This window comes from Carcharodon carcharias, chromosome 10 (genome assembly GCF_017639515.1).
Source record: "Carcharodon carcharias isolate sCarCar2 chromosome 10, sCarCar2.pri, whole genome shotgun sequence".
Classification (NCBI taxonomy): Eukaryota; Metazoa; Chordata; class Chondrichthyes; order Lamniformes; family Lamnidae; genus Carcharodon; species Carcharodon carcharias.
The window spans coordinates 42,292,394-42,309,158 of record NC_054476.1 but is presented as its reverse complement, the minus strand read 5'-3'; the positions used below and the strand labels follow the sequence as shown (position 1 = coordinate 42,309,158).

At 40.4% G+C, this 16,765-nt stretch overlaps 1 protein-coding gene across 13 annotated transcripts in view; it reads right to left on the bottom strand.

Annotated features, from left to right (window-relative positions):
- The window catches only part of sox6 (SRY-box transcription factor 6), a 724,678-nt gene that overhangs the window by 148,737 nt on the left and 559,176 nt on the right, over positions 1–16,765 (bottom strand). For 11 of the 13 annotated variants that reach the window (XM_041197601.1, XM_041197599.1, XM_041197600.1 and 8 more), the window contains 2 exons: positions 16,512–16,635; positions 630–709 (listed from right to left, as the gene is read on the bottom strand). In XM_041197601.1, the coding sequence (XP_041053535.1) occupies positions 630–709; positions 16,512–16,635 (204 nt within the window). The remainder of the gene's footprint in view (positions 1–629; positions 710–16,511; positions 16,636–16,765) is intronic. The other 2 variants (XM_041197597.1, XM_041197609.1) reach the window with 1 other exon arrangement.

Genomic DNA, 16,765 nt, shown 5'->3' with positions numbered 1-16,765 from the left:
AGATTAATGACTATTAAATCTGCTTTGGTAAGGTCACCTGTGGGATAAATGTTATCCAGGATACTGGGAGGATGTAGGAGTTTTACAGAGTTTGGTTTAATATCGCATCTGAAAGATGGCACCTCTGACAATGCAATTCTGTCTCAGTACTGCATCTGGATACAAACACACGCATAGCTACAGACCAATACATGGCTGTACACAGACAAAAATACATATGCTCTGGGACTTTCATATTACTCTAAAGATCGTCATACCCCAATGCGGCAGTTTTGTTCAGCCTATGACACTACCCAGTGTAAACTGGCAACTTTAATTGTTTTGTGGGATTTACTGGTGGGATTCACACCCCTGTGCATTCAGTTAGCATTTAGGAGACCAGCAGCAGACTTCAAATATAAGGAGCTGAACTGCAATGAGCCACAACGCAAAATCCCATAAGACTGCATTAGGCGCTGGCACTGTATTCTACAACATAACACCAAGGTCTATTTTCCATGTTGCTATTCATTCAGCCCTTAAAGTGTTAAGTTTACTTGACTGTGGATAAAAAAAATCTCAAGTGCTCAGACTGGCATTCAGTATAATGTTTTGGCTTCTATCCCAGAATTCTTTGTTGTGGCACATACCTGGAGCTGTAATGGGCTGAGTCCAGACGCAGCTGCAGCTGCCATTGTCGACGGAATGAGCTGCACAGGGTAGCTATCACCTGTCGATGAAGAACAATGCACACAGGTTCAGACAATAAGCAAAGAATAGCATCGAACATGTGCCAACAGAACCTCTGTTGCTGCCTTTGCACCACTGAGTCCAAACATCTGCCCAAACAAAAGCCTCAGTTGGGTAGAAACATGCCGTGCAGACTTAGAACTTTTGTTCACAGATGGCTCATAGGCAACTGGTGAAAAAAAAGAGAACAAATTGGGAAGGGTCTGTTCTTTTCATTTTAAGGGGAAATAAAAGATTTACACACATATGCACATACACACACAATAGTTACATCAAAAGGCTCTTGCCAGTGTGTTTTAATCTATACAACAAAGTCTAAGTTACTGAAGCAAGTCTCAAACAGCTGTAAATTGTATTAATAATCCTCAACCTGAACCATTAACCACCTACACATTCAGCATTCTCGCACATCAGAATAAATAGATGTCAATCAAACTTTTAAATTAATAAACACTAGTTTTTTTTAAAAAAATGTGTATACATATGTCTATGTAGGATGTTTCAAGGTCACAAAGGAACAATAAAAGGACCTCAAACCAACAAATAATATTATGTTGCTGCAGAGGGAAAATGAAATAAGTATAAATTTGTTGAGCTGCTGCACAGTTGCTTCCGTCACTATGCAAAAGATTCTGCCCCTTTCAAGTGAGCTCTTTAAGTTGGAGAGCAGACATGAGCACATCACAAATGAACTACCAGGGTACCTCATGTAAAGGCACATTGTGTGCTCAAGTGAAGAATACTGCTTTAGTTATGTGATCCATTGGTTCCTGCTGTTGCACTTCCTTGTGAGCATCTCAAAACACCAAACGACAACAAGGTTTCAATGACAGAAAGAATTAACAATTCTGTTGGGAGGAGAATATGCCTTTGACCTCCTTTCCAAACTATTGTCTAATTAAGTTGCAGAAATAATAAGATACAAATTACAAGTGGAAGCATGAACTGACATCAATAGGAAGTGACAATGATAGGAATTGACAATAGAAAGACAAAATCAAAACAAATCAACAATGCACAAACATCCGGTGATCCAAAATTAAATTTGAGGCAAAGTCAAACGTCATGGGGGAAAAAGTGACAAAGGGCCAAAACTGAAAATAAAAGGGAGGCTGTTAAGTCGAATCCAAGATAAAAGCAACACGGGTCTGAGATTGACAACCTAATAATCCATTTAAATGTGGTGCAATGTTGGAAGTAACCATTTAAGCTTGATGATTGGTGGAACTTCACCATCACTTCAAAGATGTTAGTTGTATGGCACATGAGTACTCTGTAGGCACATATTCCACATCTTCAAAGTGTTGGATTTTTAGAAAGGAGGCTAAGTTGAAATCTAAGTCTCAAACTGACATTCAAGGGCTGAGCTTTCCAGTTTTTGCCAAGTCATTTGCAAAGGACAAAACTGACCAAAGACTACTTCATTCACATGTTTGTACAGTTAGCAATGCTAATAGAGCTGGACTATCCTCTCTACTCAAACAAAAAGGTAATGGTAACTAGAGTATGAGACAGGGGGGGCCTAACAGCAGTTACTGTGCATGTTCCCCTTTAAATTATTCCATTATGAAAGAAGCATACTCACAAAAAGGTGACAGCTGAGCTACAAGAACTAAAATGTGATTAGAACCTATCTCTTTGATCGACCTTTTGAACATCTTCCCTAATATCTCCTATGAATCTTAGTGTCAAATTTTGCTTTATAACACTTCCAAGAAGTGCCTTGGATCATTTTATTACATGAAAAGCACTATATAAATACAAGTTGTTGTGTTATAAAGCTGTCAGAAATTACCAAATCAATCTGCTTAAGTGCAACCAGTAAGGTGCCATTTGTTTTAAAACAATGTATAATGGGAGAATATTGTAGAATAGTATAAGCAAATTTCAATAATATTAGCAGTCCAATAGCGAAGCACCAATTAGCATTTCTCACTGTATCTATACTTTCTCTGTGAAAGGGGGTCTTATCAGAAAGAATAACATAGATATCAGAAAGGAAGATCTACTTTGTTTGCCCAGCCTAATGAGATAGGAGGAAAGTGGTAGCCATAATGGAGCACTGATTAGAAAGGACAATTGCTTTAGAATATTTTGTTAAAACTTATAATCCAGAAGAATATTTCAATCCAAAAAGATTCACAGAACAAATAGTTACCCATGTTTTTTTATATTTCACATATATTTGCAGCAAATTGGATTGCCAGTTATTATTGCTCCTTTTTGTTGATAAGTGGGCATGCAATAACTCTGCAAAAATAGAATCCAATATTTCAAATAGCAGGGCTAAAAGGAAAAGAAAAATAGTCTGCAAGTTTGACACTGTCCTTCTCATACATGCATTCTCAATCGAGCTCTGCATCTCATGACCCAGTGAATCCAACACTCAAAAAAATCTGTCCCTCATCAATCCATGCACCACTGTGAGAACATACATGCTTCATAAAGATCTCTCTCCTGGCTGCTCTCAAAGCTCTGCTACGCTGCATTTCCTAATACTACCTCGCCTTAGTGTCCTGTGGTATAGTACTTTAGAAGATCAGTTTTCTTCTTAGGACAATTTAAATGATAAAACAACAATATAAAATGATCAGCCAGGTTTGTTAGTTTGAATGTTTTATTTTTACAAATATTCATTTAAATCAGCATAAAGCACCATCAGTGATACAATGTGACATAGTGTATATGGTTTTATTTTTGTGGGGTGGGGGAGGGGTTGGTGGCAGGTAGGGAAGAAAAGGGGAAACTCAACAGATACTGTTTTACATGTAGTGTTTTATTTTTACAAATATTCATTTAAATCAGCATAAAGCACCATCAGTGATACAATGTGACATAGTGTATATGGTTTTATTTTTGTGGGGTGGGGGAGGGGTTGGTGGCAGGTAGGGAAGAAAAGGGGAAACTCAACAGATACTGTTTTACATGTAGTGTTTTATTTTTACAAATATTCATTTAAATCAGCATAAAGCACCATCAGTGATACAATGTGACATAGTGTATGTGGTTTTATTTTTGTGGAGTGGGGGGAGGGGGAGGGGTTGGTGGCAGGTAGGGAAGAAAAGGGGAAACTCAACAGATACTGTTTTACATGTAGTGAAATATTTTTTCAGGTCAAACTCATTAAAATCATAATTTGAAAATCGCCTGCAGCAGCACTTAACAGCTATTGGTGCTACTGCATTTAAAAACAGTTGAATTCTTGCAGTTGTTGGCCTTGCCTGTTATGGCGCACTCTTACATACCACACCCTTTTGTGTTTAGGGACTCACCTGAGGCTGGAATGTTTCCTTCAGCTGCTCAGATGTGTTATTTTTATTTCTAATTAAAGAGGGTTAATTGTAAAACAAATTGTAACTGCAGTTGCCTGGCGCATATTCAATTTTAATAAAATTATGGTTTGCATTTAAGTGATTTTGCATTGTGACTTGTTATTTTTCACCAGATCATGAAATACATTGTACTGTAAGGAGAGGGAAGGTAAAAGGACCTTATCATATGCTCCAAGCAGTCAATGTACAGAGACATCTGTCTTTCCCACATGATCATGTTGGGCCATGAAAATCTTTCAATTTTCAAGTACAGAAGAAAGCTTTAAATAAAGAATTTTTTTACTCCTTTATTGCCACTGATTTTATTCCCTCTTCTCTTGAAGATGCTGCATATGGTTCCAAGAGTTCTGGGTGTCTGTTGCGACCTCATCACCTAAATGTTCATTTTCATTCCACCAGCTTAGACAATAGCTGTAGGCAAGCTATTATATTGTGGAGGGCATTATTGCCACACCGGATACTATGCTCATCCAACATCCTCTCACACATCCCTTTAAGTATGGGTTCACTGAATCACAATTAAGAGTGGGAATCCTAGCTGAGTTTCTCCTTAGTTCAGTCGTACCGAGGCTAATTATAGCATTCCTATTGCTGTTTTAGGAACATAGGAAGAAGATTAAAGCATTCAATTCATTGAGCCTGCTCCATCGTTCTTACTTACTTCGGCTGATATCAGCTGTTTCAGCACAGACTGAGGACTGGACTGTACGGCTCAGCTTCTGTAAATGGTCCGTGCATTTACCAGCCAAACCACTAGCAAAATGCATTGCTTTTTCTCTTTTAATAATTACTTTTAAAGATTGTTTGTTTGCTTTTAACTCACCCTCTACTCTGTCACTCCTTGGCATGGAGTCAATGGACATGTTGTAGCAATCTTTTTCAAATTTGTTCTTTGGATTAAGAATGCTTGCGTGAGGAACAATTTCTATTTAATTTATTTGAAGAACACTAAGCGTGTTCTAACAAGCTTCCATACTTCTGCTCCTTCATCGTGAAACACCATTGCCAGCATTTTCGGGATACACAATAGAGTGTTACACATGAGTGTCTTATCACTTGCTGCTGCTCCATTACCCATTTTTAAGATAGACTATATATATATATATATATATATATATATATAGATGATAGGATACATGTCTGTGAAAACACTCACAACCAGTTAGTTAACCTCACAGCTAGTTAGTCAAGGCACAAATGAGTTAGTGTTTAGAGGTGGGACCCTTGATTAGAATACAATAGATGATCTAAACATTAACCCAACCAGATGCTATTTGGCTTACTATACATTTCCAGCATTTTCTATCTTTGTACAGTTTTCCAGGATTCTCATTTCGACTTTTATATCTGCATTTAGTAGCTTGAGATTTACTTCCAGGCCATTGACCTGCTAATTTTTCCCAGCCGCGCAGCAGTGCGATTCAGTGTCTGCAATATGGACAGACTATTTGATGGTTTTATCACATCCTCAGCACATTAGGAGCATTGAGATCCATTTGCTCCAGTCAGTGACACACATTGAGGGAAATTTTAGCCTAATTTGCCTGGTAGAAAACAGGTGGATTTGGGTCAGCCATTTGTTATACAACGTCACTGCCCTCTCCAATTTTGCACTCTATTAAAGTTGATGAAATACAAAGTTGGGCAGGGTATTTAAAGGGTTTCCTGCTGATGGATAAGTCATCCCATTGAGTTGCTTTGGTTGCCATGTGTTGATTCACTTGTAAGCTTGGATGTGCCACTTTGCTTTAAAACTTTGCATTCTCTACATTAAACTCAACAAACATATATATAATGCCGCTGTTATCCTGTTCAAAAATGATTCCAACAGCAAATAAATATTCCTTTAGTTTCATCTATTGATCACTCTATCCGTCTTGACTACCTTTTTTCCACAGGCCAACAGAACAGCTCATCTGCTGTCTAGTTTCACTCCCACCGGTTACATCAGTAGCATTACATTGTCTCAGATGCTTTCTTTGCCCATGTCCATGCAGTCACCTGGTATGTGTCCTTGACTCCTCCTTCATTATTTACATGCCACCCCCACATTAACCTTATCCGGAAGCACAGATGCAGCTTCCCTGTGGATGTGAAGGGCATTCAGTTTGACCATCCACCTCCTCAATTGCCACTATCCAATATTAAGAACTGGAGTCCAGAGGTGTAGAACCTTAATTCCAACTCAGTATCCTCCCAACATCCAGTCAGTCACTAAGACCACTTAGTTTCACCTCCAAAGTTTAGCCACTTCTGCCCTACCTATCTCCTTCGGCCAATGGAATCTTAATCCATGCCTTTATTACCATGAAACTTGATTTCTCCTACCAGCTTTGCTGATCTTCCCATCTTTAGCCTCCATAAACTATGGGTCACTCAGAACATTGCATGTCGACTTCACGCGTAGCCTATGGCCCACATACCCAGTGTTTGCAAGGCACCACTGGTGCTCTTGTGTCCAAGAGAATCAATTTTAAGATCCCTTTCTTCACTTTAAATCCCTTTGCTCTTTGAAGCGGATTGAATTTTGTCAAATACAATGTGCCAATGATGCAATGAGTAAAGTAGAGATCTCATGTAAAAAGAATCATCATTGAGGAATGTTTTATTTTTTGAAAAGAGTAAGCTCCCTGTTGAAGCCTAAGGAAACTCAGAAAATTCTTAACTATGCCATGTCATGCACCAGTGGCACTCTTGTATTTCTGTTCATGAATTATGCCATTGCATTACATGTTTTAGATCAAGGGCGAGTAAAGAGATGGAGGATAAGAAAGCAAAGGAACAAATAATAATGGAAAGAAAAATGGAAGAACAAACCTCGAAAGAGTAGAAAAGATTCTCAGAAATGTAGGGCAGAAAAAGTGGAGGAAAGAAACAGCCAGTGAATAAAGGAATGATCAGAAGAATAGAGAAAAGGATGGAGGACAGAAAGATAAGAGAAGAAATACATGAAAAGAGTGTTGGAAGAAAGAGTGAAAAAGAACAATTAAGATTTGAGATACAGATTCAAGGTTTCGTGTCCTGAAGGAGAGTCATATGGACTCAAAATGTTAACTCTGTTTCTCTCTCCATAAATGCTACCAGACCTGCTGAGCTTTTCCAGCATTTTCTGTTTTTATTTCAGGTTTCCAACATCCGCAGTATTTTGCTTTTGTTTTTAGGTTTGTGAGAATTTGTCTAGGCCATTGTGCTTCACGAAGTTGAAGTACTACATGCAGAATAGTCTGTTCTTTCAAACTAATTGGAAGTATTTATGTTTCACAATTTGGAGGATTTAAATCTTCCGAATCTCCAGCAGTCTGTGGATAATCACAATAGAAGAACCACTACTTCATCAAGTGAGCTGTTAATCACCACCGGGACTTCAGAATGATAAGTTTCTCAGCAGGTTTTATAAAGTAAAACCAGTTGCTTCGTACTTCGTTGATATTCTCAAGTTTTGATATTCACCCTTGTTAAAAAGATAATTTAAAAAATCAGGCACTCACATGATTCAGATCTGAATGTTGTTGCCTTAATGATGTGCCTGTGTCCTTAAAGTACTCAAAGTGGTTTAACATTAATTGACATGCCAAACCAGAGATGAAAATAATTAAGACATGGAAAAAAATGTTGTAGAGAAGTAAACATGCTGTAGGAATGACAGAATACTGATTGCAGCAACACTGGAGCAGCACAGATTGGTTGTGGTTGATTGTGTTCACACACCGTGGGCCAGAACTTCCAAGGAATGGCCATCACGGTCAGATTATCACTATGCTCCTTATTACTTAGTTGGGAGCTGCACATTTCTCACCTGACCTTCTAACTCAAGTCTGCTAAGAAATCTGCAGCTTACCTACTCCTGGGACTCCTCTGTGCAGTGGGGCAGCATTGGGGCGTGAAGCCATGCCCCCTTTATACTAGCTGCTGTAAGCTTACAAGTCCCAGCCACTTTAAGAAGCCAGGGAGAAGGTAAGTATGTAAGATAAGTTGGTAAGATGAGGATGGGGGGCGGGGGTCGGGGGTCTTCATGCTGCTCAGCCCAGCATGCTGAATGATCTTGTTGTTTGTGATATTGTGCTGCCATCAAATTGTCATGATAGACCTCAGGTGTCATTGCTGGGAGTGTTCCAGTGCTTTGATGTTGTACCTATAGCAGACACAGGATTCTACACCATACAGCAGGGTGATAAGGACAATGGCCTGGTAGAGTTTGATTTTAGCTTAATGTTGCTTCCAGACATGATAATGGATATCTTTATCAATACTGGCATCTCTAGACAGCACACTATCAAGGTATGAGACTTCCTCTTTAACCTTGAGACTGGTACCATCAACAGTGAGGTCTGGTGTTTTATAGCGTGTGCCTGGTGCTGGCTGAAACATAAGCTCGGTCTTCAGGACCCTGATTTGGGGACCAAAGTTTTTGGCAGCACTCGAGAATTTGTTTGCCATTGTCTGGATCTCTTCCTTGTTGTGGGCAGCTAGGGCACAGTCATCTGCATACAGAAGCTTTCTGATTCCTGCCTCTGTGACCTTGATAATGGCACACAGACTGGAAAGAGTGAACAGCTTCCCTGAACGAAACCTAATTTTAATATCTGCAGGCATATCTCTTATGACTTCCTTAAGCATTACAGCAAAGAAGAGTTTGAAGAGTTAGAGAGCCATGATGCTTCCTTACTTTATGACTGCTGAACAGATCTGCACCAAGCTGAGTCTAAAGGTACAGCCCAAACTTTGTAAATCACTAGGGGTGGGATTTTCCACATCCATCCGTCGCCGGGATCTTCCGGTCCCGCCGCAAGTCTATGGATTCCTGGCTGGGGAGCCGCCTCGCCTGTGGCAGGTCCCGCCCGCGAAGGGGCCAGAAAATCCCAGCCCAGATGTCAAATCCTCAAGAACACGATTATCGACATTGCCTAGTTCAGTATAAAACAGAAACCTAGTCTTGACTCATCCTGGTCTGCATTGTATAAAGATTAATGCAGAAACAAACCATTTGGCCCAATCAGTTTGTGTTGGTGCTTATCCTCAAAATGAGTAGTCAAGCCTATTCCAATAGCCCCATATTCTCCTTTCCTTCAATCACCTGATTATTAAATATTGACATCGTCCTTGTTTTAATCACTGACTCTGGTAGTGCATTCTACAACCTTCCAACACCACAGAAATGTTTCTCCTGCTCTCATTCCTCAATCTCTTAAAGCTATGTTCCCTTATCTGGACCCCTCAATCACTGAAAACAGCAGTCTCCATATACTCTGTCTAATTCCATCATAATTTGGATTGCCTCATACCAGGCTGCGTTCTAGTGAATCTGGGCTACGCCCTCTCTATTGTCTCGGTGTTTCTCCTATAGATTGAGTTCAAAACTACAAACAGTAATCCAACTGTGGTCTTATGGATCAGCGGTTCTCAAAGTGTGCTCCGTGGACCACAGGTGGTCCGCAAGGATCCTCTAAATTGAATGTGGGCTGGTCCAAAATGCATGTCATTGATATGCAACTCCACCTCTGAGACCATACAAGTGAACAGGCCAGAACCCTCATCCCCACCACTCATGTGACATCACACAACCAGACCGGTTCCCACATGCATGGCATGTGCTGTCCTAAGTCCGGGCAACAACAATGTAGCTTAATAAGTAAAATTTTATGTTACTGATTATTTAGTTTGATTAATATTTATGTGAGATAGGTATTAGTAACTCAGAAGATTATGATAATTTTATAACATTTATTAGAATGTTTCAAATAAACATGTTCCCTTGTAGTATTCATGTTTATTATATGAAAATGTTTATACTTTTGTTTCTGGCATGAATAAATAATTTGCTTATGATATTTAATTTTTAAAAATTATTGCATGTAAATTTATTACATTTTGTAGTGAAAAAGCAGTGAAATATTTATCACTTTCATAAGTTCTCATAAATTTTTGTGTGTTTTTTGCACTGGCAAGAAAAAGTGGGGTGGGTTACAACCAGTGGGGGTCTTCGTGGGGTCTTTTGCCTGCCGAGTGGACAATGGACAAGATAAGCTTTGAGAGCCACTGTTACAGATTTGCCATTACGTTGACTTTTATATTCTATATCTTTTGACATAAACCTAGTGTTTAAGGAGCTATTTTATGTCCTTATCCCCTTGAGGTGTGAACCTAAATCCCCAAAATCTTCTATTTGTATACACATCATACACTCATTCCCTTATCAAAGCATCGTTATTACTTTCATATACTACTTTTAATTTTTAAACAAAAATGTACCACCTCAAACTTAATGGTATCCAATTCCATTTGCCACTTTTTTTGCCCATTCCACAATCTTATCAATAACCTCTCTCAGAATCTTTACAGTGCAGAAGGAGGCCATTCAGCCCATCGAGTCTGCACTGGCTCTCTGAAAGAGCATTCTAAATAATCCCACTACCCTGCCTTATCCCTATAACCTTGCACATGCTTTCTTTTGAGATAGCAATCCAATTCGCTTTTGAATAACTTGATCAAAACTGCCTCCACCACCCTTTCAAGAAGTTTGTTCCAGACTCCAACCAACCTCTGGGTGAAAAAATTTTTCCTCACATTGCTTCTACTCTTTTTGCCTATTATTTTGAATCTGTGCCCTCTAGTTCTTGATGTACTCTTGAGTGGAACAGTTTCTTGCTACTTATGTACATATACACCAAGATCTCTTTGTTCCTGCACCTCCTTTAAAGCTTTTCCCTTTGTTTTATACTGTCACTCCACATTCTTCCCGCCAAAATGAATCACCTCACACTTCTCTGCATTGAACTTCATCTGCCATTTGTCTGCCCAATCCACCAATATGTCTATATCTTTTTGAAGTTCAAGATGATCCTCATCACAGTTGACAATGCTTCCAATCTTCATATCATCCAAATATTTTGAAATCATGCCCTGAACAGCACAGTCTAGGTCATAAATATATATCAAGAGCAAGGGTCCCAACATTGACCCTGGGGGAACTCCACTACAGACCTTCCTCCAATCTGAAAAACAACCAATTATCACTATTCGTTTCCTGTCACTCAGGCAATTTCTTATCCAAGTGCCAACTCTCCCTTTTATTCCATGATCTAGAATTTTGGTCACAAGTCTATCATGTGGCACTGTATCAAATGCCTTTTGAAAATCCATATACACCACATCAGCAACATTGCCCTTACCAATCTTCTCTGTTACCTCCTCAAAAAACTCCAGCAATTAGTTAACCATGATTTTCCCTTAATGAATACATGCTGGCTTTCCATAATTATCCTGCACCTGTCTAAGTGACTACTGATTTTGTCCCGAACTATAGTTTCCAGAAGTTTCCCTACCATTTAAGTCAAACTGACTGGTCTGTAGTTGCCGGAATTATCCTTGCATCCCTTTTTGAACAAGGGTGTAACATTCACAATTCTCCAGTCCTCCAGCACCATCCCTGTGTCTAAGGAAGGCTGGAAGATTATCACCAGTGCCTCTGAAATTTCCACTCTCACCTCCCTCAGTATCCTTGCATGCATCTGACCTGGTCCTGATACCTTATCAATTTTAAGTAAAGATAGCCTTTCCAATACCTCCTCCAACTCAACTGTAAATTCCTCGAGTGTACCAGTTACCTCCTCTCTCACCTCGGCCTGGGTAGCATCCACTTCCTTTGTAAAGACAGATGCAAAGTACTCGTTTAATACCTCCGCTACTTCTCCTGCCTCCACATCCTCTTTAATCCCTAATTGGCCCTACCCTTTCTTTTACCAGCCTTTTATTACTTACGCGCTTATAGAGAACCTTGGGATTCCCTCTTATGTTAGCTGCTGGTCTCTTTTTATACTCTCTCCTTACTTTTCTGATTAGTTTTTTCACTTCCCCTCTGCCTGATTTTCCATTGTATTTTCTACCTGACATCTGTCATATGCACACTTCTTCCTTTCATCTTCACCTCAATTTGTCTCATCATCCAGGGTGTTCTTGATTTATTTGTCCTACCTTTCCCCTTCAAGGGAACATACCTTGACATTACCAGCATTACTATCTCTTTGAAGGTAGCCCATTGTTCAGCCACTGTCTTTTCTGCCAACTTAGTTCAACAATGGTTTACTAATTGTGCAATCAGCAGACCAGATGTTTATTTTCAGTTAAATGAATCTTCTAGTGCATTCTTAAAAAATAGTTGCATAACAGACACAAAACAACAACCACTCTGACATAGAATCAGCATTGGGCTTTGCCAAATCCCACTTCAAATTCAGGTCGCACATAATTTTGAAGGATAATTATACTACAATAGTTTTCATTTATATAGTTCCTTTAACATAGAAAACATTCAAAGGTGTTTCACAGAAGCATAATCAAACAAAAAATGATGAGCCAAAGGAGATAACAGATGAAATGATTAAATGATTGATCAAAGAGGCAGATTCTAAAGAGGGTCTTAAAGAAAGAGAGGGATGTGGAGAGGCAGAGACGCTTAGAAAAGGACTTGCCATGCATGAGGTCTAGACAGCTGAAAGCATGGCAGCCATTGGAGGATCAGAGGGAGTGCGTAAAGCACAAGATCTGGGTTGGAGTAACACAGAGTTCTCACAGGGTTCTGGAGCTCGAACAGGTTAAAAGATAGGATACCAAAACAGAAGGATGAGAATGTTCAAATAGAGATATTGGGGAACTGGGAGTTAATGAAGATAAGCAAGCACAGGGGTAATGGGTGAGTGGGATCCTGTGGGATAAGGTATTGGCAGCAGAGGTTTCACAGAATCACAGAATCTTTACAGTGCAGGAGGAGCTCATTTGGCCCATTGAGTCTGCACTGGCTCTCTGGAAGAACATTCCACCCAGTCCCGCTCCCCTGTCTTATTCCCGTAAACAGAAACAGATTTGGAGATTTAGGAGTAGCATGATGTTACATTAGGAGATACTACACCTATTTAACTTTTGATATTGCTCAGTAAGTTATATACAGAGCAATTCACAAGTAGGAAAAACTCTTCAAATTTCTGCATCTTTTGAAATCAGAACGAATACCGTTGTTTTGTATGCAGTGTCAGCTGTTTGTTTGCCACCATTTCTGAGCCACTATCAGGAATTTTTTTTTCAGAGAATCATAAAATGCTTCCAGCACAGGAATCCATCTGCCTTGTGACGTCCATGCGGGCACTCTGCTAGAGCAACTCAATGAGTCACACTCCCCCTGCCCTTTCCCCACAGTCCTGCAGTATTTTCTGTTCAAGTGTTTATCCAATTCCCATACACAAGCCTCCATTGTATCTACCTCCAGGTGGTGCATTCTAGATTTTAGCTCTCAGTGTTTCAAAGTTTTCCCTCATTTCGCAGTTGGTTCTTTTGTCATTCACCTTATATCAGTGTCTTCTGGTTCTCAACCCTTCCACCAATGGGAACAGTTTCTCCCTGTTTACTCTGTCTAGATCCCTCATGATTTTGAACACCTCTATCAAATCTCCTCTCAACCTTCTCTTCTCTATGGAGAACAATGCAAATTTCTCCAGTCTATCCACGTAACTAACATCCCTCATCCATGGCACCATTCCCATAAATGTTTTTGCAACCTCTCTAAAACTTCACGGGCTGAATTTTTCCATCAGCGAGAACAGAGCGGGGCCCGCTCGCCGATGCAAAAATGACACGGGATGATGTCAGGGGGAACCCCCAACATCATCCCGCCCCATTTAAATCTTCAGGAAGGTGGGGGGACAGCGAAATCAGCTGCAGGTCCGCCGACCTGTCAATGGCCAATTGAGGCCATTGACAGGGTAATTAAAACAATTAAAGGACCTGCCCGGCCAACCTTAAGGTTGGTGCACAGGCTAGGAGCCCCAGTGGGCTTCTGAAAAAACATGAAACCTCATCCACCAGCGGGATGAGGTTTCATGTCAGTTTTAAAAAAGTTTATTAAAGTTTTTGTGAAATTTATTAACATGTCCCATCTCGTGTGACATTGTCACATGAGGGGGACATGTTAATGATTTTTTTATTTTTGAAGTTTGAAAACCTTTCAATGATCTCCCTGAGGCAGCACTTTGCCTCAGGGCGATGTGCGCTCTTTCGTGAGCATGCGCGAAAGAGTGCACTCTGGCATTTAAGGAATCCCCCCCTGCCCGCACTTCCTACCAGGCGTCGCGCTGGGTGGGCCTTAATTGGCCCGCCCACTTAAAATAGCGGTGGGGCCCACTTCTCCGGTGGAGATCGGCTCCCTGCCCGCCATAGATTGGGTTGGGCCCGACCTCCCGACAGGCAAATATTTCAGCCTCATATCTTTCTTAAAGTGCCCAGAATTGGACACAATACTCCAGTTGAGGCTGAACTATAATTTTATAAAGGTTCAGCGTACTCTCCTTGCTTCTGTACTCCTTGTTCCTATTTATAAAACCCAAAATCCCATTTGCCTTTTTAATCCTTTCTCATGTAGCCCTGTCACTCTCAATGATTTATGCACATATATCCATCTCTTCCTGCACTCCTTTAGAATTGGACCCTTTATTTTATATTGCCTCTTCTCATTCTTCCTACCAAAATGTACACTTCATCTGCCATGTGTCCACCCATTCTACCAGTCTGTTTACGTCCTCTTAAAATTTATCACTATTCTTCTCACGGTTCACAATAGTTTTGTGTCATCTACAAATTTTGAAATTGTGCCCTGCATCTCCAAGTCCAGGACATTAACCTACATCAAGAAAAACAGTGGGCCTAGTTATGGATGCCTGTGGAACTACACAGTATACCTTCCTCCAGACTGAAAAACAGCCATTAACCACTACCCTCCTTTTCCTGTTACCCAGTCAACTTTGTATCCATGCTGTTACTGTCCCTTTTATTCCCTGGGCTTCAACTTTCCTAGCAAGTCTATTATGTGGCACTCTATCAAATGCCTTTTGCAAGTCTATATACACCGCATAACTGTCATCAACCAGCTCAGTTATCTCTTCAAAATATTCAGTCATCTCTTCAAAACATTTAATCAAGTTAAACATGATTTGCCTTTAACAAATCTATGCTGGTTACCCTAATTAATCCATACTTGTCAAAGTGACTGATTATTTTCTCCTGGATTATCATTTCTGAAATCTTTCCCAGTACTGAGATTAAACTGGTTGGCCAATAGTTGCTGGGTTTATCCTTATACCCTTTCTTCGAACAAGTATGTAACATTTGCAATTCTCCAATCCTCTGGCACCATCCCCCTATCTGAGGAGAGCTAGACTAATACCTGGAATACTAGATTAATACCTGGAATGGGTGGGTGGTCTCAGGAAAGGTTGGACAGGCTAGGCTTGTATCCGCTGGAGTTTAGACGAGTAAGAGGCGACTTGATTGATACATATAAGATTCTGAGGGGTCTTGACAGGATGGATGTGGAAAGGATGTTTCCTCTTGTGGGAAAATCTAGAACTAGGGATTACAGTTTAAAAATAAGAGGTTGCTCAGTTAAGATAGGGATGAGGAGAAATGTTTTTGTCTCAGAGGCTCATGACTCTGTGGAACTCTTTTCCTTAAAAGGTGGTGGAAGCAGAATCATTGAATATTTTCAAGGCAGAGGTAGACAGATTCTTAAAAAGCATAGGGGTGAAAGGTTATCGTGGGTAGGAAGAACGTAGAGTTGAGGTTACAATCAGATCAGCCATGATTTTATTAAATGGTAGAGCAGGCTCGAGAGGCCCAAGTGGCCAACTCCTGCTCCTAATTCGTACGTTCATGTGTATTTGGAAGACTATAGCCAGTACCTCAGCAATTTCCTCCCTTATTTCCCTTAGCATTCCAGGATGCATTCTATTTAGTCCTGCTGACTTATACTTTGATGGGTCAAAGAGACCTGATGGAGCTCCTAAAATTCACATTGTGCGAGTCACGTTTATGGCACAAGCAGTCCCCCAAACAGTTTGGAAGGCCAGTTTCCTTCTTGGAGTACTGGCTGCTCAGCATTGACTCAGGCCAGGGCTAAGGAAAGTCCTAACCTGGGAATTGGCCCCCTCTATTCATCTGCCCTCTGAGGTAGGGGGCCATGTTTGGGCCCCATCTGCCCCAAATAGGCCCCTTGGAAATTTGAAACACAGGCCGAGCCCAGCCTTATTCAGGTCACAGCCTTAATTCAAATATCTTTCACTGCACGTCCAGCACCAAAAACAACCATGCAGCCAAGTTTAGTGAGAAAATGGTTCATTAGGAAAGGAATATGTGTGATAGCCTAACATCACTCCTGGCATAGGGTCACATTTAAATAACTCAATAGAACAATACTACAAGATGATTTGCCTCCCTTGGGAGAGGAGGGATAAGAAATATGGGGAGAAAGTAAAACAGGAAACAAAATGTGCTGTTTTCAAGTTCTATAATAAAATAATTTCCCATACCAGAGAAGCCATCAACATTTTGCGCAATTTTTTTTAAACAACTGCCCAATAAAATTATTTTATTTTCATGATGCTAAGGAATTCATTGTTGAAAGCTTACCTGGTTTGTATGTTATCCCTGGGGGGAAAAGGAATCCCTGCTGGGCTGCGGCAGCCGCTGCCAATGTCCGTTGGTCGTGTGGAAAAATTGGGATCATGAGTGGAGGCATGTGACCCTGAACCTGCTAAAGACAACAAGAGCTCTGATCACACACAGAACAAATGCATTTTGACAAGGATTATATAGCAGTGATAGTGTACGTGTGCTCACAGACTCCCACAATGGTCTCCCTTAACCTATTAATCTCTACCAAT